The 23,006-nt window shown below is 37.3% G+C and overlaps 1 protein-coding gene across 1 annotated transcript in view; it reads right to left on the reverse strand.

Annotated features, from left to right (window-relative positions):
• ATP6V1H (ATPase H+ transporting V1 subunit H) overlaps positions 1-23,006 on the reverse strand; it is a 54,486-nt gene that overhangs the window by 14,629 nt on the left and 16,851 nt on the right. The window contains exons 5-13 of the mRNA XM_068396333.1: positions 22,414-22,527; positions 19,180-19,284; positions 18,038-18,091; positions 15,121-15,218; positions 13,467-13,659; positions 9,413-9,591; positions 8,483-8,608; positions 5,604-5,705; positions 930-1,043 (exon numbers count right to left, since the gene is read on the reverse strand). Coding sequence (XP_068252434.1) covers positions 930-1,043; positions 5,604-5,705; positions 8,483-8,608; positions 9,413-9,591; positions 13,467-13,659; positions 15,121-15,218; positions 18,038-18,091; positions 19,180-19,284; positions 22,414-22,527 — 1,085 coding nt within the window. The remainder of the gene's footprint in view (positions 1-929; positions 1,044-5,603; positions 5,706-8,482; positions 8,609-9,412; positions 9,592-13,466; positions 13,660-15,120; positions 15,219-18,037; positions 18,092-19,179; positions 19,285-22,413; positions 22,528-23,006) is intronic.

Consider the following 23,006-nt stretch of genomic DNA (forward strand, 5'->3'; position numbering starts at 1 on the left):
CAGATTAAGAATTCCTAATTAGTATTTTTAATTCTCCATGCTTTATGCTTAGCATACCTAATTAGTTTGGCAAGTCATACAAAGCTGTGAGGTGAACAGTGAAGTTTTTCAGAACTTCAGCCCTTCAATGCTTCACTATAAAGGTCTTGTGCTCCGTTGGAAAGGCAGCATCACCCACCAGCAAGTTCTGTGGCAGAACACCCCAGGACTTCAGGGTTTTTGGAGCTTTATAACAGAAATAGTTAGAGAACTAGCCAACAACCAGTGAAAGAAAAGCCTCATTTCAAATGCTATTCTCAGCAATTGATGAAAGAGATACCAGTGAGTGATTTTCAACTTCATCTAACCAACCAGCCCATAAGCTTCTGCTACCCCAGGAGCTCAAGAAAAATTGTACTTGCACCCCTTAAAATAGCAACAGAAAAATAACAGTGTAGAGTGGGGGAAAGGACTAGAGCAAAGAACAACAATGCAAAAGAATGGTCAGGTATACACTTTGCAAAGCAACTGCCAGTTAAGTACTTGAAACATCAACTCTTACAACTACATCGACCTACTGATTCCTTCAGCTGAGATTAAGTAAATTTGCTAAACTTAACATTTTGAAGACCGTAGTTTTGCAACCCTAAATTACAGCTCATATTAAATATTAAGCAGTTAATATAAGTAAAAATACATTGTTCAAGCGAATTTCTCATGTGACTTTCAATCATGTAAAGTCAAGCTACTCAATTCAACTGCAACAAAAATATACAGAAAAGTTAGCTAAGATCTTACACATCAGCATCGTATTGCTCTATCATTTAAGAACTGCAGTCTTACTACATAAAAATGTTATCCCCCCCTTAAAGAAATCCACTGTCTTAAATGCTCTCTCCACAGCCCAATATTTCTTACTATTAGTAGCATGTCAAATAATCTTCACATACCAGTTATGAACCATCAGCTTCTGCACAGCCAGTAGTGCATTATAACGAACTTGTTGGTCTTCATGATGCATGTGGTTCATTACCAGCTGTTTACCACCAAGTTGTTCAATCACTCTGAAAGAGAGGAGTGGAACAGTTTTTTTGACATTACTTCAGCTTTCTATCAAACCACTTCACGTTCAAGGCATTAAAAGGTTAAGTCACAGGATATTTTAATAAAAGTATTTTCCTAACATCTACATCCTATTTGACATGTTACAAATGCAGATCTGTCATACTACCTACTGATTTTTTTTTTTTTTACGAATTCACAACATCACAAACATTTGTACTAGACTCCTCTGTTTGCTACCCACTATCTACCTCCATAAATTTTGAAATAAACAATCATCAAGGAAGCAGCCCTTTTCAGAGAGGGTTATTCGCTTTACCCAGCTTGCTAAAGAACTCAATATTGGCTTGAGAGGGCTAGCAAGGTACAGCACGATCGATTATTATTTAGGAGGAGGTAGCGCCCTCCCCTCCATAAATTGATAACCAGGACACTCCATTTTTCGCAAGATTAAAGCCCAAATCCAGTCCAGCACTGCCTAATCCAGAAAAAAATGCTTGTAATCATGCCAACACCTATTAAACCAGCCACTTGGTACTCCTCATAGTGCTTTTTGCCATTCAAAATGTACTAGAGCCACAGCTATTCTTGCACAAGATGCAAAACTGGCGGCTAAGTTACCATTTCCAGAAAAATGGTATGTTTGAGCTGCATCTTTCCCTACAAACTTCACCACAGTCATCAGCCATAGCTTTTTAATAGCTATACAAAATCCCTCATAAAATACTGATGAAACCTTGCATCACATCATGAATATACTATTTCTTAAAAAATTGGAAGGCAACACACTTAAAACCTGAAAAAGTATTACCATCCAGATGACTCTCTACATGCAGCATTTTGGTCTGTCATAACAAAGTAAGTTTGGAGAGAATTTGCAAGGAATATATAAACTGATTACTCACTGACTTTCATATTTTTATCCATTCTTTCACAGGTCACTGACTAGTTAAACATAATATCCTGTGAAGAGGCTATCATTTGCATTACTCTTAACCTGATGCTAACTTGCCATTTTAAGCTAGCATTAGCTGTCTGCTTTTATTACTGTTCTTTTCACTGCCAAATTAATGCATTACTGCTGCACAACACATCATGTTTTTGTAAACTACGGAACAGTACAAAGACACAGTATGGAGATGAAAAAGATAATTTCACATTTAATTTTGTAACTCAGTCAAAACTACCCTGGGAATACACAGGGAATATTACTTCCCAACAGTATTAAAACATTTATAGATATTTCATACAACAGGAATGCATTCAGAAAAGTGTAATTGTTTTAAGCCAGAAAATCCTCGCCAAGATTTCAAGAAGTCATCAGCAACATAACAGGTTCAAAAAATCTTTATGTCTGCCTTAGGCTTCCTCACATTTTTAATCATGACTTAAATATAAAACCACTGCGCACAAAGACAAGACTGAAACACAAATAAGAACCTTTTCCTCAATACAGGACTGACTTAAACACCGATTTTTCAGGAACTGAAAGGAGGTAAAAGAGGCATTAAATTCAAAAGCTTCCTTTCTCAAGGAGCATGCAAGTATCAAAATGAAAAGTTAAAATCCTATAATCACAAATGGAAATAGAGTATTTCAGATGACAGTACATCACTGTTAAATTATGTCTGAGAATATGAAGAATCAAAGAACAGCATTACTGTTCTTGCATAACACTGCCTACTGGTACAAACCACTTCCCAGCCATTTGTTTCAGACCAAAAGGTAAGCAACTGTGAGGAATGTTCACAGTGAATGCCATTCCTTCAAGTTCCAAACCTGCTCAAAACACTATTTTTAGTTCTGTTTTCCCTCTCCTCAACTTCTGCTTACTTTTACAGCAGTAACAGAGCCTAGCAGACCAGTTGTGGTAGGGGCACATCTTCTGCAGGGACTGTTCTCCATAATAACAGTGCACTAAACCAAAACTGACAATTCAAACAAGTTTCTGGATGCTGAAGAGACAGATTTTAACATGGCCCATTTAAAGGGAGAAAGAGGAAACAGAAGATGAAGACAAATGGGAAGAGTTTAGACTATTACAGTAGAAAATATTAACATAAAATCCACACTACATATCTAAAAGCAGACCAAGGTGAAAAGGGGAAGTCAAACTGTTTCTGAATCATGAGCTAAAGAACAGAATGGCTCTAGGTGTCACTCTCTTGTACATGCAAAACATAAACCCCATGTTCATGGCATTCAGGTGATTGAAAGTGTTGATGTTACATAGCAGTAACCCTTAGGCCACACAGAAGTTGTACTGGAGGCTGATGTTTAGCCTGCATTTACTTTCAGTCACAGGAAACACCAATGCCTTACTTCATTTCTCCTGTCACATTGTCAGAAAACGCATGTCGGTGAGCCTCCTTAGAAGCCCACAGTGCTATTGCTTTAAGAATTTGGTCCACAATGCACAATTTTAAAGGCAAGTTGAAATTATTTCAGCCAACAACATTAGAGAACAGCCAAGCAAAAATACAGTATTTAGTTTAACAAACATTTTGTTTTGCCAAAGGGAAAGATTAGCCACAACTGTAACTCTAGGTCTCTGCTGGGCGCAGGAGGTAAACTCAAGAAGTTTTAGGTTCTGCAACCTTCAAAGGCTGAAGGATGATTCAGTTAAGAGTTGAGGATAAATACTTAAAGGAAACAAAAACATTTAACATTTGAATCCTCTTATTCTTCTAAACCAATGAATAGCATCCATTCTCAAAGTGAGTCATACAAAGAGACTGCGAAATGCTAACCAGGCGTGGGAGCAGTAAACAGCGATATATCAAACAACATCATGGTAAGAAATGGATTATTACATGGGAACTGACACACCACCCTTCAGTATTTTAAGCTTTTAGTCCTAACATTGCTAAAGTCATACTTTAGTAAGAACACGCTGGATTACAAAGGAAATTCTTTAAAAGCAGGAGATTGAGGCATTTTAGTTTGTCCATCAGAACATAAAGCTAAATAAGCAGTTAAAGTATTAGCATTTGATATAATAATGTGAATTAGAATAGTATCTAGGACACTTGTTATTTGCTGATGACCACTCCTTTTAAAGGTTGATGCACTCCTGAATAGGTTTAACAGCCTGGGAGCTGAGCAGAGCTGTGGTCCCACCAGCAATACATTTTCCCAACTACAGACAGAGAGATACAGGTCCCGTTTGTCCACTCATCTGACTTCATAGCTTTGGTCCAGCAACTGCACGGCCATACTAGCCCAAGGCACTACGCCACACTCGGGTAGATGTGTGCAAGCTGTTTAAAGATTATGGCAAATGCCTAATAAAATGGTTTCAGACAAAGGGCAGATCAAAACAGGAACAACCAGTATTAGTCCTTCAGCTTGCCACTTGCATGCAGCAGTATGAGTTTCCACCTTATTGGAGGGTTATCTTGCTTCTCCTCCAAATACCAGTTGTCATAAATCTCTTTTGGAAGATACAGGAGCTAATTAGCAGATACACACCACTGTTCAGTACAAGTGGTACACACTGAACACCTCTGACCTTTCTTAGTGGAACTAGATAACAGCTAATTTGTTCCAATACTCCAAAAATATCTTCAGTTCAAGTTGCTTACAAGACTACAAGGGCTGTGAATCTTTCTAGAGTGAACAAGCCTTTCTAGCATATATATGACATGAAGTTTCAGTCTATTGCTCGTGATTCTACTACTGTCAAGATAGCAATCTGCACAAGAAGCATTCATGATATTCCCAACAAGCCTAGAAGACCATTCTTATCTTCCTCATTAAACCCTATGCAGAAACAGGCCACCTCTTTGCTACAAAAACTAAGTTGTATGTCCCTCTGGGTGACTGACGAACATGATTCCTGCAAAAACCAAAGGCCTCTTTCTGCTTCAGTGTTTTCTTTACCTTAGAGATGCAATTATTCAGCAAGCAAACATCTTTGCTCACAGGTTTTTAAAACAAAACAAAGCAGGAAAGTATAGCAATGTCCATCTGTGTATTTTTGACAGGGATTCAGGTTTACAATAAACATTAACACTTTCACCAAAATGTGTATTTGTGTAGCTAAAAGAAAACATACAAAAATAGAAGACTGATAACTGAACCTGTGCTAACATCACTAAATTACAGTAGCAATTGTTTGTGAGAAAAATCTTCTCAGTAGCCTTAAGCCACAAATCAGACTTAAGCGTTGTTGAAGTAATCCATCCTTATTGTAAGTCCAATAATTATAGTCTAATAATAATTTTTGCTCTCTACTATGACATGTTGATTAAATCCTTAGTAGCTCTTCTAATTTCTTCTAGTGCATGTCTTCTACTTTAGTCTAAACAACTTACTCAAAACTTCGTTAGGCATAGGTTCCCTTCACTGTTAAGAGAAACTGAAATATATTAAGTCAAAGATCTAGTTTGTATTTTCTCATCTGATCTAGTTTGTGTTTTGTCACCTCCCAGTGAATTAAACTTAAGCATAACCTGCAATCCCTACGTATCGTATTTTAATATAAATAAGTGAAAAACCCACAGGCTAAGTATATACTCGAGCTAGTCTCCTGGGCAACAGCATATTGGTATTTTTCTTACCGTTTCCCACGGGGATAGTGTCGTACATACTCTCCCACATCATGAGCAGCTACAGCCAGCACCTGTGGGTCATCGGAAACCTCCAGAAGTTTTGTTAGGATTCTAGGAAAGAATTTGAAACAATCAAGTCCCAGGTTTTGGCTTGGGTTTTTTGTTTTGTGTTTTCTTGTGTGTTTTTTTTTCCGAATCACTGATAACTTAAAATAACAAAGCCTGCAACAACAAAAACGCTTTACAAGTCATCCAAACAGCAAAACTAGAATAGAACTTTTTCCAAACATGCAGTTGCACTTAAAACAATGGAGATCCTGCCCTAATCAACAGAATTATTAAAAGTATTCACTAGAGTGAGTTTAGTGAGCATCATCTACAAATACCTGTTCCAAGGTTTACAAAATGTCTCCTTTTTTTATACATTGGCTTCAAGACCAACAGTTTTGAGTTCAAGATAAGCTGTACTAACCAAATGTGTAAGTATTTATAGACTGGGGCAGGGGTGGGACACAAACACAAAGCCTACACAAGGCCAACAGATGCTGCTGCTTCTGTTACATGAGAGACCCATGTCATATTTGCACGCTGTTCCCAGCTCCTGCACTCAGGATCCTGGACTATGGGTTCAGAAAGCAGTAAGGCCACATTGCTCGTGACAGCTCGTGACAAGCCTGCTATCTATCAGCCTCTCCCCAAGTCTATTCCTCCTCTCACCTCACAACAGTAGCCTTGCTCAGTGCAGGATAGAAGGACAAAAAGGGCAGAATTTACACAGAACACTGTTATACAGAGTCATTTAAAAACTAAAAGTCATCCTAGCAGTTGAGAACAAAGCAGCACACCGAGTTCTTTGGTCTGTGCAATTGTGAACTTCTCTTGGTTCAAGACCATCAACTTCATCTCAAAAACATCACTTGTTCAGTCAACTGTTGCAGTCTAAAAAGCAGTTCTGTCCTAACTCAAACACCTAGATGATGAAAGCTATACCTTGTAATTGAATCCAATTTCATACATTAGTTATTTTGTTAGCATGAACAGAAATGCAGAGCTGTAAGAATTAGAAAACAGTTTCTCAACTCTTAATATTGTCTGCATTTTTGAATTAAGTAGTTCAATCAGTTTTAGTGGAAAACAGCTACCACTAACACTGTTCTCTAGCCAATAATGAGGCGGGGGGAAAATGATACAGATATGAAGGTTAGGCACTAATAATAAGTTTAAAAGGTTAAACATACAGATCATTGGAAAATTAGATTAATCTACGCTTAGTGAGATGACAAAAGCGTTCTAATCACAGAAAGTTAGTAACAAGTTGAAATAGTTAGGTAGGTTAAAAATTCAATTGGAATTAAAAAGAAGAACATTCTGGTAAAATTAAATTACCACAATTGCAGCCTCCCTAGAGGCCAGAAAGTAAAAGATTAAGCACTTTTCATTTTAAAAGAACTCCTAATTTGCACAAGACACAGCAGCAGAAACTTGAACCGTAACACTAATCAGAAGACACTGAAGATCCATACAATATTGTTGAATGAAATGCAAGTCCAGCACCATTTAAGAAGCCAATAATGGTGGAAGGCAGGAAAAAAGTAAGTTTAACTGTAAGCTTAAGTATATTAGAGTTAGAAAACAAGTAAACTGGCAGATAAGGAAAAATAAAATGTGGCTTGAAGCAAAGAAAGGATTGTCTGTCAAATGCCTTACAATGCAAAAGAGAAATGCTGAGGTGCAAGAATCTCCCCACCACACTGGAGTGGAAGTGGTTGGGTTTTCACGGCTTGGTTGGTTGGTTTGGGGATTTTTTTTGTTGGTTTTTTTTTGTTGTTTTTAAAAAAAAAAAAAAAAAAGAAACTATTGTACGTCACTGTCTCTCTAGCAGCACAAGCACAATAAATTTACCTAACAGTCCCAGAACCAGGAGAGATGAATACAGCAAAACATTGCAATTGCTACAGGAAATACTAAGCCTCAACATCAACTTCATGTTGCAGTTCACAGCATCTAAAATTTTTAAGTCTATAATCCTACATCTTTAGCAATATGCCCTCAGGGAGGAATTTATGACTTGTTTTGGTGAGGTTTCAAGGCAGACTGAAATGCACATAAAGCTCAGGATCAGCTTGCTTTGCCATGCCTTCTAACATCTCACATGCTCCACTCGACCGCCTGATTTCTGTTAGGTCTGGCACTTATTAGCAAATGCTGAACAGGAAGAACACCACGTATTATCAGTTAATGATAATGCAGTTAAACAACTAAGAGCTTCTACAAGCTATTTGAGACCTAGACATCTTTTGAGTACATACTTTCAGAAGTCAGCAAATAAGTCCTTGACTCCAAAAGGAATGGAGAGCTTCAGCTCCACTTCATTTAACAACCTACGTACACCAAACCAGTCTCAAGACAAAATAGACAGACTGCAATGTAATGTAGCAAGTCAGATTTTCCATGGAACAGTAATACAAGTTTCAACCCCCAAGTATTCAAGAAAGGAGTTCATTACTTAGATCAACAACACCACACAACACAAAACTAAGACTAAGGTATGGTAAAAACATTTTTAATTACATCAATTAGTATAGCTATTTTTCAAGTGAAAGCATTAAAAGTGTCAATGGCATACATTTGCATGCAAGTTAAGGTAGAGATATTCCATCTATCATCATCATCAATACATTTTGACCAGTAAAAGCAAATAAACAATTCTGCTTTTAAACAGAACGAACCATATATGAGTAAGGACATTCTAAAAATTGCAAGATGTTCTGACTTGCTTTCATTCTAGACGTTACTTCATGTTGAAATGTAAAAGTTGTATTAGACACAGGTTCAGTTAAACACAGAAAATATTAAAGAATTATGTGATTCAAGACTTGAAAACTTACTTGAGTAGTTCATAATTCTTCTCATTTAGTCTTACAGCATTCTCCCGCCAAAACTTCTCAGACTTGTGTACAGGGCTCCATTCCAGTCTTCCTGACTTGAGCTCAGAACTGTACTCATCGAAGGAGCTGCAACACAAAAGACCTGAATGAAATATTGGCTGAGCTTCTATGAACAGAGTATGAATTGCATGCCTAAGCCTGTCCCTAGAAAGACAAAGCTGGAGCACAATTTGCTATGACATATTCGTAAGTCAGCTCTCTGCAGAGCATGAGAACTGTTCCCTGTCTCAGAGTTCACCATTTTAAAAATAACGAAAAGCATGAAAGGCAAGAGAACAATTTGACTTCAAACATACCCCTCCATATACCCCAAAACACCACTCCTGAAGAAAAAAAAAAAAAAAAAAAAGGAAAAACCCAAGCCACACAAACATAGCATTTGGGGAATTCAACTGGCTGTTTTGCCTGTTTTCTAGGTTTTAACTTGCCCAATCAAGGATCTCAGTCCTTGCCTTTCACCCGATTAAACCTTTGACATGAACTACAATATGCAGTTCAATTTATGCACAAGAGCAATAACGAGGTAAACACTCGCAAAAACCTGAGTTAATCTGGACAGCAAAATGTATTCTAATCAGGTAGTCTTCAGCCTAGACTGCAACTCCTGTAAGATCCCTCTTAAGTCCTTTAACAATTTGTCAGTTACAAAGATCATCTATCCAAAATTGAAGGTTTATTTCCTATTCAGCCTGTAAATACTCACTTAGAATAGGAAACTTTTATATATAACTAGCATCTCTGTACGCTCTACCTTATCAACTAGCATTTACGTATCATAATTCTGTACATTATTTAGCCTTAAGAAAGAAAAAAGGCTTTATGAATGTTCATATAATTGCACTTTTTAAAAGTTTACACTGCAAAGCATACCTAAGGTCTTGCACGCTCTCACCAAGCTTGTCCAGTAGAAATTTGATATCTTCACTTATGTCTTCATCATCGTATTTCTGCTGATCCAAATTCTCTAGCTGCTTTAAAACTTTACACTGAATCATGGCAAGAGCATATTCTTGGCGAGTTTCTCTCTCAGTAGATTTCTCTAATAAATTCTAGGGAAGTAAAAATTTTTTTTATTTTGTTTAAGAACAGACTATTTTGAAATGAAGTGGTATTTTTAAGAAATTGTTATTGGCACTTTTTAATTTAGTGACAGAACTGACCAATTCCTGAACTACTCTCTCCAAAGTAGTAACATACAAGTCTACCACACTGCGGCTGCTTTACACTTACAGTTAGTAGCATAAATTGCCTAGGACTGACCTTACTACACAGGAGGAGTATTCATATCTGTCTCTACAGCAGATGAAGAGGAACTTAAAAAAAACCCACTCTGTCTTGAACAATAGAAGTAATGCAACCCTATGTGCTGAAAAGCACAACCACCACTGCATTCAAGTTTAGGTCACTTAGACCTTTTTTCTCCTAGATGGTATGCTACCTTCAATATTAGAAAGTATTAATTCACCTGCTTTAATCATTTTTCCACATCAAATCAGGCTGACTACAAAGACTATTCAAAGAAAAAGGGCAAGCTTATACCCCAAATTCCAGAGCCTCTGCCATAAACAACTACTTTTATCTGGAATTATCATTTTAGCTTCCTGTGCAGCAATAGCCTAAAGCAGGAAAGCCTTAATTAAAAAAATAAATTAAAAAAACCCACAATCCTAAAGTCACCTTTTCAACTAAAGAGTTACCATCTGGATTAGATCCGCTTCTTTTGAATTTAGGAATATTCCAACTAGACATTTTTATTCAAACAGAAGCTTGTTGGCAAGACTGGAATTACAAGCACAGAATGTAATAGTCAAGTTCCAACATCATTTATTCATTACATTTCTACTCAATTTAATCAGCTTCACATTATGTTGTTCAATCAGAGCTAGCCACCTGCACTTTTTGATAAAGCTGAAAACATGAAGTCTATATAAAAGACAAAGTCCTTAACAAACAGAACATGTGTTCGTATCAATAAGCCTTAACATCGACCAGAAATAAGCAATGAAACCATATAGATGGAATTTGACTGCATCACTCTCATTCATGTTAAAGAACCATTACACTTAAGGCTTCTAAGATATCAGACATCATACCAGTTAGTAAGGAAGAACACTGCAAATAAATAAATGTTAAAACTTGCATATTGAATATAAGTCATATTACTGCTTTTAATGATCACATACCATTAGCTTCAATGTGCAATAACCTCCGTTTCTATTTCAGGAAGAGAACTGAGAAGTAAAAGGTAATTTACAGAAAATAGTGCTAAATTACTTAGAGTTAAAAGTGCTAATGAGAGCGAAAGAACAAATAACGAATCTTAAAAGACAAAATTTAACAAGTTCAAGGAGCAGGTAAAAGTTTTGAAAGAACTTATAGTTAAGAGAATTATAGGTAGATGTGGAAGCTACTCCAAATATTATTACCTATCTCACACCATAGTGAGATATTCAAGCTTTTTATAGTGAAATTGAAAGCATATGTTAAGAAAGTACAAACAGGAACACATGAGTAAATAGAATGGATCAGTAAACTACTCAGTGATAAAAAAAAATTAAGGTACAAAATGAGTTACAGGTAGGAAACGAACATAAAAGACAACTAAAGCATGAAAAATGAGGAAAAAAATTTTAATTGGTAAAGAGAGAAAGTAATTGATTCAAAGTAGACAGAAGCACCCAATACCTGTTGCCTTACAGAAAAAAAATTACATTACAATTATATACTACATGCAATTAACTTGCCAAAGAGGTGCAACAAGTCAAATTAGGAGAAATTGGGTAGTAGAGAAGACATACGCAAGTTGTCAAGACTCATGGCATACCTTCAGCAACACACAGGCAGTAGGGATGATTTGAGAAATCATCAAGCCTAGACCTTCATGCAATTCACCTATCACTTTTTTTCCATAAACTGATACTGTGGCTTCTCACACAGGAAAAGGGCTATTTTGGCTCTCCTACCTATTTCAATTTTGCTTCAGAACTCACAGCTCTGATGTCTAATTTCTAATCTATTATTTCCTGGCTGCTACTTTCTAACCTCATTTTCATGCCAACACTAGTATTTAATGTTGGAGAAAGAAAACAGCTAAGTTAATTTCCCTGAAGCCTGTAACAGAATCATCTTATTCTTGCCTAGCCTTTATTTATTAAAAGAACTTAGCTTCATTTTTGTCTCCTCTTGCAAAGCACACTAAATCTAAGAACTAGCAATTATTTCTCCTACTTTTTAAGGCCTCAGAATTGGAAGTTGTTGAATATAAACTGCTGAGCCCCTCAATTTTTATTTTTTTTTTTAAGCTGTCTTGCTGTACATCCCGGCTTAATCCCAACATTAAAATCCTAAAGAACAGTAGAACACCTACAGAGGTCTACATACTAAGAACGGCCCCTACTAAATACCTCTTCACACTGACCTCCTTCAACAGGATAAATAGAATATTCTTATGATCTACCTTATCCAGAGATTCTTCTAAGTAGCAGATGCTTTTGGATAGAGAGACCATTTAAGTCACAGAGTGAGCGTCTTCACACAGCTCATTATTGCTGAACAGCAAGTCAGTAAGCAACAATTCCCCCCTCTCCATCCTAATTTACTTGCAACACCTACAACTGAACATAATCCGTACCCAGGAAAACAAATAGTTTCCAAGATCTACATCTCCTACTCAGGATCTAAGTCCTGTTTTCACAGAATCACAGAATCAATCAGGTTGGAAGAGACATCAGGGATCATCGAGTCCAACCGTTGCCCTGACACCACCCTGTCAACTAGAACATGGCACTAAGTGCCATGTCCCGTCTTTCCTTAAACACAGCCAGAGATGGTGGCTCCACCACCTCACTGGGCAGCCCATTCCAATGTCTAATAACCCTTTCTGAAAAGAAATTCTTCCTGATGTCCAACCTGAACCTCCCCTGGCGAAGCTTGAGGCTGTGTCCTCTTGTCCTATCGCTAGTTGCCCGGGAGAAGAGGCCAACTCCCACTCCACTACAACCTCCCTTCAGGTAGTTGTAGACTGCAATAAGGTCACCTCGGAGCCTCCTCTTCTCCAGGCTAAACAACCCCAGCTCCCTCAGCCGTTCCTCGTAGGTCAGACCCTCCAGACCCTTCACCAGCTTGGTCGCCCTCCTCTGGACTCGCTCCAACACCTCAACATCTTTCTTGAAGTGCGGTGCGCAGAACTGAACACAGTACTAAAGATGCGGCCTCACCAGTGCCGAAACAAGTTGTTATAGCATTCCTGTATTACATACAAGATGCTTGACAAGCATGCATGTAAAACTATGTGCACATGCACAATTAGCACCTGTGAACACAAATTGGTACTCTCACAACAAAACAGCAAGTCTTGGTGATTAGTTATTTCAAATTATCTTAAGTAGGACCAGTGATTTTCAGGTAATGTGGACATATTAAGTCAACTAATAACTCTTACGCTGATATCCTCATTCAACTTGACAGAGCCACCAAGAAAAGACTTTTTTTTGGACTAGTAGATAAAAATAATTTCCCAGTCAGTCAGTTTGACAAACAGATGCGTGTTTAAAATAGTATTTTTTAATTAACGCCTTGTAAGGCAAAATTTATCAGGTATTAGTAACTACAGTGTTTTACACTAGTGCTAGCAGAAAAAAAGAATCTTGAACTAAAGAAGGGAAATCACTAGTGCCTGCGTTAACACAGGTTTTTTTAGTCAACTTTACTTAAAGAAGACATTGGATAGCAGATGTCTATTACCTGTACTAGCATGTCTATTACCTGTGCCAAAACTCAGCTCACAAAAAAAAAAAGTGAGGGAGAATTAGGCTTTCAATCCAGTTTACTGATACAGTCTAGCAGAAACAGCTGTGCATTCGCAACATCTGAGACCCACTCATTTGAGAGAAGCGCAGTGCAATTACAGTCAGCAGACACTTACCCGAAATGCTGCAAGGATGATTCTAGTTACTTTCTCTTTGACAGATTCCTGAAGAATATCCGACAGCACTGGAACAATATTATACCGACGGAGATATTCACACATTTGAGGGCTAAATGCCAGCAGCCACACACAGAAAATCATCTGATACTGGAGCTGGAAGCCACATTTGTTGCTCAAGACCCCCATGATACTGAAAAATTAAGATAGTATACATTTGATTTTTAAATAATAACTGCATAGATTACATATCTCCACCCTGAAACATTTAAAGGAATGGTTAACAAGAACTTATTGGAAAGAGCTGCTAAGGATGAGTATACAACACTTGCTTCACAGTATCCTGCGCCAGTATTTATCATTGTACAAGCAGCTTGTTCAGAAAGCCATCTTTTAAAGATACAGTTATTTCCTCCTGAGCCTTACAGCCATAAAGCAGCTTTTCCCATGTGAACTGCTGTGGCACTGTATCCAGCTTCAGGTTCACAGAGACCCTCTTTCTACGGGCATATTTAGAGCACTATTTGTCATTCTAGAAGAAACAGAAAAACCCATAGCTACTCCTTCAGAGTGAAGAAAAAGGAGTAAACAGACAGAACAAAATCTACACAAATTGAACTTGCTTTCCTTAATTGCATCTCTCCACGGGAGTGTCCAAAATGAGCTGAAGTAGTCATTATTTAACAAGTTAGTTCTCAGAAAACAGCTTATAGATATAACACATCACAGATATACAAAGCACTGCTAGAGAAGAAATAATATCACAAGACCTCCAAGAAGAAATCATGAAGAAGCTTTGTTCTGTTGAAGTTTTGAAAATTTAATAAGCAATTTACAAGTCCATTCCAAAAAAGCTAAACCCATTTAAAAAAAAAATAAACAAATTACTTTCAAGATCATTGCTATCAAAATTAAGACAATTTCAAACTTGTTGAAACACAGGGTTGCTGTAATGCTCTAATAGTTTATTAAACAGCTTCCTTGGTGAAAAAGCTTGTTTCACTAGTGTCATCTTGACACGTGAACATCTTCTGAACTTTCAGTTCACGGGCAACTTTGACTTTTCTCCATTTCAGAGTACTGGAGTATTTTTCTTGCATGCCCAAGAGAGGCATGCACAGCAGAGGAGTTATAGACAGGGATTTTTTGAATAAGATGAGTGAAAACATCTTAGTCTTATGCAGAGCTATTTATGAAGAGAATCTGCATAGAAGAATGATCTATTTGAAGCCATATGTGGAAAAAAATTGAGCTTAGTTCTAGAACATGATTCTCTTTTCACTAATATTTTCAGACTGAACAACTCCAAACTGAAAGACAAAGAAGATAAGCAGAAACTAATTTCGTTAGTCCTTGTTCTATTAAATGAAAAACTGAGCATCTCCAGCTAAAGACAAATGTCTGTATTCCCCTTCAGATATTTATTTACGCAGTTGTTCATGGAGAGTAAAGTAGCATTAAAGTCTCAACATTGATACCTGTAACTGCAAGTTTAATTTGTCTATTTGACTGTATTAATGTTTGAAAACAAACAGGTTTTGTACTCAAACAGAGCAGCTGTCTTTTGCAAGAGAGTTCTATTCCAAAAGAGGTCACTGGGGAACATGCTATTATAAGTGCAAGTATATCCATATAAATTGAAATAAATGCTCACCAATTTACTCCATCTGCTTCTACCCACGCAAAGCGATATTCGTTGACCCTGAGCATCAGCTGCAGACATCCAGCAACACATTGTACATACTGGGAACTCTAGGTGAAAAGAAGAACACATCACTTCTTACAAGAAGAGTTAGGTAGTGCTGAACTTCAGTTTTCCACACTAGGCTTTACTGGCATACTTCAACACACATTTCTTCAGCGACACTTCCGAGTTACAGTCTCGCCCTTACAATGCTTTACATCCCCCTATTTAAAAAACAAACAAACATCTCACAAGAAAAGGTGGGAAGCAAAATATAAACGGAGAAGAGTTTTGAATAGAAAAGCAGCATTATGCAAGTGATACCATTTTACATTACCACAACAGATTTTTATAGCCCATTTGAACATGCCTTCTTTCAGCCCCTATGAATGAAGGCTGTCTTCTGTTTGATTATACTGCCAGAGCCCTTTCATCCACAGAGTCAACTGTTATTCCATTGAGCAAACTTTAGGAAATAAATCAGCAAATTGGTTACCAAGCTTGAAGAAGTTTGCTAGAGGTCACTGGAGAAAAAGGAATCTTGAGCTCAGCTTCCTCCCACTCCCATTCTCCAACTCAAAACAGCAGCGGTGTCATTACAATTGTGTATTTTCCTACGTCTGTGCCCCACAGTAAGTACCATCCTTATCATAATAAGATGTGTATTTATACAAAAAAATACCATTATAAAAACAAGTATGCAAAATCATTCTTAAAGTTTAGCTTTTCATTTTAATTTTTTGTTCTTTTCATTAAAAGCTTAGCACAGTATACTGTGCTAAGAACAGAATAATGAAACTAAAACTTTCCGATCAGGAAAATGCTGAGAGATGCACCACTAAATTCTATTTTCATTCAGACTCCTATATAAACAGTCACAAAGACAGAATCATTAAATAGCTTTTCATCTCTAAAAGCATGTGTTTTCTGTGCAGTAACACTTAAGATAGGCTGCAGTTCAAAAATGGTTTTGGTCAACACATTGTCCTTCCCACTACAGCAACAGAAAGATCCCAAGGTACACAGAAGTGGCATTTTTTTCTTTCTTCTTGCTCAGCTTCTGGCATTATCTTCACTAATACTCAGATATGCTGCTGATAAAATGCTGTGATTTTTTCCTATAAGCCTTTTTCTTTACTATGTGTCTTGAAAGTCTTATGGTAGACCACTCACATAATACAAGGTCAAACCTTTCAGACATTTAACGGATGATGTTAGGCAATCCCATATGAAGGGAAAAGAGAAGAGACAATAAACAGAATTTAAAATAAAGATTAATCCATTCTGTGTCTCTCATCAGAGATTAAGACCTTTATATAAAAACTGAGTCTGAACAACTAGACCCAAATAGTTATACAGAACATTCATTTCCCTAGGTAGGTATTCACTCTCATACACCATGCAAATAAAAGTTATAAACACACAGACAGCCCTTCCACCCCCAATAACTTATTAATTTATCTGCATCACCAATCTGTGTACTACTGGAGTTTTCTTTTTAAAGAGTCTGTCATAAAAGCATTCTCTTTCAGCACTATTATAATTGAATTTTCATAATAGATCCCAGCTCTCATTTCCTGTGTAAAGCATTACAACTGCATCTCTAATTTACTCTGAAATAAATTAATCAGAACCTGCACGAGCTAAATCTGAAATCAGAACACTAACGAAGTCAACACAATACTTACTCAACTTAATTATCCTAGAACACATTTGCACTATCAGTTCTGCTGCTTTGGGAGCCTGCAGTGGTACAGTACATCCATGCAGTGCTACAGTACAATGAATACAGATTTCTAAGCAAGTTAGAAGAGCTCATAGCTCCATAATGAGAGCTGTTGCGTGCTGTAGAACTGTTTACTCTTTTAAGGCTATCTGACCAAGGGCTGTCAGCCTCACAAAACCTAACAGTATGGCACACAGAACTGCACAGGAAATACTGAAATACTTCAGCTTTTATGCCCAGGCCATAATTTTACCCCCTATCCATGGTCATGCATAACAGCCTTTCAACTTTTCTATTTTAAACCCTAGTCAGATGGTAATTTAAGAGGCTCTTCTCTATAGGAAACTAATGCTTTAAAGCGATGACTACATTTAGAAGAAAAACAAATTCCAGGTTCATATTTAAGTCTTCTGAAAAACTATGAACGCTTTCAGGTTGCAAAAGGAACAAAAGACCAAATGGAATTCTACTCCATATTCAAAAGCTACGATAAACCGCCTCATTGTGCCACAACAAAACAAAAATCCAGTTACGATTATCACTTGTGTTTGCTATGCTGCCACAGCTCATTTCCAAGCTCAACAGCCATTATAACTACACGAAATTCGGTATACATAAATAGCGATGCAAAGAGGACAATCCATTTTCCCCTGAACTTAAGCTATTCAAATATGAAAAGCTTACAGCTTTGAAAGCACTCTTGGAATTTTATGCTACAGAGGTTGAGGGGCAATGTTAGCTTTAATATCTGATGTGCCCTTTCTAAGTTCTATACATCACAAGAGCCAAAAGCTTCTTAGTCTCAGGTTTCTTCTACAAGTCAAACAGTTAAGTGCTAAACAGGCAGTATTGTTCAAATATTAAATTAATGGCATGTATTTTTTTCTACTTTTAACAAAGAGAACACTAGACACAACTACAGTTTTCAACAACCCATACCAACTTGTAAAATACATACTTCCACTACCAGCATTTTCTGTAAAAACAGTGTTTTAAAATACTTTTTGTTTCTTGGCGCCATCACCTGGCACTCTGTTGTCATACCGTTCTGATTCCAAGTACTTTCTATTACTGACACCAGAACAACTCTGCACCTTAATCCGAGGAGTGGATATTATCTGCCCAAAATAGTAAATTGACAGATTTCAAAGATATACTCACATCACTTGTGGAGACTGCTCCTGCTTCCACAGAACCCCCTGTACCACGTAGTTTCTAGCAAAAAAAAAATAAAAGCTTAAAATCAGAGCTGTCCTTCACCCTTACAGAACAGTTGTTAAATTACCAAGTTTCTTTAAATTCTCCCCTCTCTCTAGTCATAAAAGATTAAGAATCTATTAGATGCTTTTCCTGCTCGATATATTATGATAACATATTGTATTCATTTCCCACATACATTATCATGTCTACAAGAATATGCTTGGAGCTGATCCTGGTATATCAAGATTTAATTATTTTTATTTATTTATTTGTTTGTAAGTGTGGATTTACTTAAGACTTTTATCCATCTTCATCTTAGAATTTGAAAACTGTTCTCTTTAATCTTTCTGAAGGTAATTCCAACTTTAAGATTCTTCTAGAGAAAAAAAAAATGCTTTTTATTAAACCCAGTTTCAAAAACTATGAAAAATACACCGTTACTAAACCTAGTGAATGCTTCTCTGCTCTCCAGAATCCACTTCTGCTACAACACTACCTTAGAGAATGACAAATCACTGGGTTTTGATAAGGATTGAAGGGAAAATCTCTAAAAATGAATACAAAGGAGAACAATTAATCTTTGAAGGACAAGCCAGCAGTAAGCAGTTCATACTGAGCTAATGCCATAAAAATACTGCCCAAATAAGTCAAGATTTATCTAGTTTCAAGAGACAGGACTAAAAACAAAAGCTTTGTATGACAGTAAACTGGAAACGAGTTTTGATATTTACTTCCTGCTGCCATGTGATTTTTCTTCCCAGCAAAAAGCTCTGAGAAACAAAACAATACTGGGAAACAAAAAACCCTCATCACATGTTTTCTCAGTGTCCAGAAGAAAATCAGTGTTAACCAACAGAAAAGGGAAAAAGCTTTATTTTTCATTTTTAATTTACATTTCAAGGACTAGAGCAGAAAATACAAAATATTAAGTTAAAAACTATGTGTTTGAATAAAGGATATTTAGCTTTAAAAATTACAAAGTGAAATTTCATTTTAAAATAATGAAATGAAAAATATACCAGTGGTTTGCACACCTATATATTCATATTCTTGAAAAAAGTTCTCAAAGTCACTGCAATGTTTAAACAGAAGTAGCTTTTTACCTGTGAACTGAGCTGAGTTTTAATCCAGTTGAAGTAGTAATTCAAGTCACTGCCCTCCATAAGTTCCCTCCCCCATGCAGCCAGTTTGGCAATAATTCTTGCTGCCTGAAAACGAATGCAATAAACAGATATTTCAAAAGCAGACATTTCAGGATTCAGTGAGAAGTCCTATAAGCTCTGGAAACAAAGTTTAGGTAAAAGATGGTCCCTTACAGAAATCTACCTGTTTTCTATGTAAGGGACTCTTCATGCCTAGTAATTTTGTTTCTTCAGCTTTCTGCTGCTTCTACTTCCTACTAACTGGTATATTTTCACAATGCTAGCAGATACCTGTAGCTGATGGAAGTTCAAAAGGCACCAACGAAGAACTCAGAAGGGGGTGGAGGGGTACTATCAATGGGCTACTGCTGTAGGACACCATTACAGTCAGAATCTATCAACAGTAAGACACTTAATGGCCTAACACATACATGAACAAGCTTACTTTAAGCAATTACAGTATATACCAATACAAATGATTGAAAAGTATTAAAGTTTTTTGTACTGGAACTGAAGCAATCTACAAGAAGGGAGAAGTTTCAAGTCCAGGAAAGGAGGAGCAGAAAACCAAAACGGAAGGTAGAATTTAAGAATGAAGTTGAAGAGTAAAAATGTAGTCAGGTTAAGAATTTTCACGATGCCTATGGCACAAGAATACATACAAGAGTGTATTTCTATGCCAGTCTTTCCAAATTATGTTTGAAGTAACTCTACATTGCAGCCTGCAGCTTATTTGCAGAAACACTTGAGCCAGCTTATATATAAAGAGGCAGTCTAACCAAGAAACTACTGAAGCAGGGGTTCGTTTGCCTGTATACAGCCTCCATGATGCAGTGAGGAGACTACTCCAGGCACCTTTCCACTATACTGCATTCAGATGTGCATCACCACCCACCACTGATTTCTAGAGGGATTATGAGTGAGAGTCTGGAACAACAGTCTCTACACTGAAATGTGTCAAATCCACTTCCGAATGCAGCCAACTAACCCTATAATATCCCTTCAGCTTTAAAACAAGAGATACCAGATCTCTACGGTCCTTCCGACTTAAAACAGCGCTTTCACCCCTGAATGACAGACTATTTATGCCTAAAAGAATTTGAGCCTGGACACAGAGGACAAGTATTTTCATCTGTCTATGCAGATGGCAATGATGTGGCATCAAAAGTCTTCCAGTGTGCATAGTAAGGAGGAAAAGGAAACAAAACAAAACTACCCCAACAAAACCAACACAAACCTAGAACTTTGTTTTGAAAACATTAATGTGCTTTAAAAAGATACTTGCACAAAGAGTACTAAAAGGCATAGTAAGGGAGCAAACTTAGTGTTTTAAAGTGGATTCGCGACACATAAGGTTCTCTATGATTTGTAACGTTATTTGTATGTTTTTGCAGTACAGAAACAAAACAATATCTGAACAACACAGCTGTAAGCAGAGAAATACTAGATACAGAAATTTCTATACTATCCATTTGAAAGCCATCATTCCAGGGAGCCTAATTAGTTTGCACTGCAAGGGTTTAAAAATTACACTTTACATGCATACTTGAGAAGTCAATATGGTCTGAGTTTGCTCAAACTACAGTTTTGCAAGGTGAGTCTTCAGCAGCAATATCATAAAAAAACCACCCAAAAAAGTACCAAAAAACCCCAACAGCCTGCTCCTTCAGCAGCACCAAGTAACTCAATTCCATGGTCATGCAGTGAATCAGTCAGATTGAAAAAAAAAAAAAAAAAAAAAAAAAAATCAAGCCTGACATTTTCCTTGAAAACAGGCCAGCTCACTGTTCAAGTCACAGCACAGCCCCAAACACAGTTGCACTGGCCACACCTAAGGGCAAACAGCATGACTTGCCTGGAAGTCCTTGCGCCAGTACTGCCACCACAGCATAACGCAGGCCAGGTACGTAGTTTTGTAGTCTGAGACACTGATTTGATTCTACCATACCATGCCAGCATAAACATATGCAGTGAAGATCAATTCACAGCCATGCGGTTTTCTCCCTCTTCAAGCCATAATTTAAGTTTTATTAGTGGAAACTATGGTGTCCATTAGGAATTTACAGTAATACAACCATATTTTTCCCCCACAAGGAGAAAAAAACTGCTGAGATGAAATGGCCAGTTCTCACCACAGATGACAGAAGAATATTAAGCATTCCAAAAAAGTTACTTCATATACACCAGCAGCACCCAGTGGCTCAAAGCACAGCAGATACCATACAATGCACATGGTTATACCGGGCTTGGCTGGGATGGACTTAATTTTCTTCATAGCACTCCATATGATGTTGTCTTTTAGACTGCAGACCAAAACAGTGTTGATAACATACCAGTGTTTTAGCTGTTGCTGAGCAGTGCTTGCACATCAATGACTACTCTGTTTCTCACTCTACACTCCCAGTGAGTAGGGTGAGGGCAAGGGGCAAGAGGCTGGGAGGGCATGCAGCTGGGATAGCTGACCAAAGAGATGCACTGCTGGGCATCAGTCTGCTGGTGTTGTGTGATTGCCCTTACATCACTTTTTGTTGGATTTGTTTTGGGTTCCACCCCTCCTTCCTTTTTTCCCCCTTCACTTGCTAAACCATCTATCTTGACCCACGAGTTATCTCACTTCTGCCCTCCCAATTCTCTCCCCAATCCTGCTGTGGGGAACTGCGCAAGCAACTGGGTAGGAGCTTTCCTGTCAGCTAGGTTCAACCCACCGTACCAGCAAACACCATTACTTCCCCAGTATGCTTATAAACCATTTTAAGCAGATTTCAAGCAGCATTATAATAACTTGAGGATATTAGAGAATAAGGTTCATCAAGGTAAAGATATTTCCCTTTCACAGGATGAGAACTTAAATACTAATATTTGTATAGCATGAGGAGCATTAACTGGCAGTTGTTAAAAAGTTATTTTTCTAGTTATGTCTTACTGTGCTTAATTAACTCTAAAATCCTTGCTTTTCCAAGCCTTTAAAACCTGCTGTAATCTCCCAGAAAAAAAACAATGTCAATAAACAACGTAACTTTTCTTTCTAAAATGTGGTCAAGTGAAGGTGGTATTAAGAATGACTCATCTAGACTGCAAGAGGAAAACTTTCCAGTCCAGGCAGTAGTTTAGCTTCAAACTTCAAAATCTCCTAAAGAAAAATAAAACCAGCATTTTTCTCTACCATCTTCAGACATAGGTTCACTTAAAACTTACCATATGCACAGTGAAAAGATCTTGTCGATTCAACATCGGCAGAAAATAGGACCATGCAGTGTTTTTACCACGTTTTGCATAATCAAAGAAGATACAAACACGCTGATGATTTTCCTGTAAAAATTGGGAGAAAGAAAAAGGTGGACACTTGTAAAAGCATTCAACATAAAGCAGTCATTTGCTCCTCATTATGTTGGCATATATTATCAGAGTGTATCCTGGCTTGTAATAGCCCATAGAAATTTTTCAGTTTGACAGTTACTTGTGGATACCGTTCATTTCAGCACTCCAACATTAAGATTAGAAATCTGGGGCACGGGGAAACAAACTTTGAAACTGTAGTTACATCTCAGTACTCCAACACCTGCTTGAGTAAAAATGGATGTATCCTTTTGATCAAGCAAGCAGAATGAGAGAAATGAGAGACTAGCTAAATACTGCCATTTTCCAGAGGAACACTACTCTTCATTCAATCACCTATGCTTGAATAAAGTCCATAAAAAGTTTTTCATGTATTGCTACTTCCACTCAAAAGCCTGTTCAACTTTGCTGCATGTGCTATAAGTGAAACTGCAGAGACAAACTAGTCCTGC

Source organism: Nyctibius grandis, chromosome 3 (assembly GCF_013368605.1).
Source record: "Nyctibius grandis isolate bNycGra1 chromosome 3, bNycGra1.pri, whole genome shotgun sequence".
NCBI lineage: Eukaryota > Metazoa > Chordata > Aves > Nyctibiiformes > Nyctibiidae > Nyctibius > Nyctibius grandis.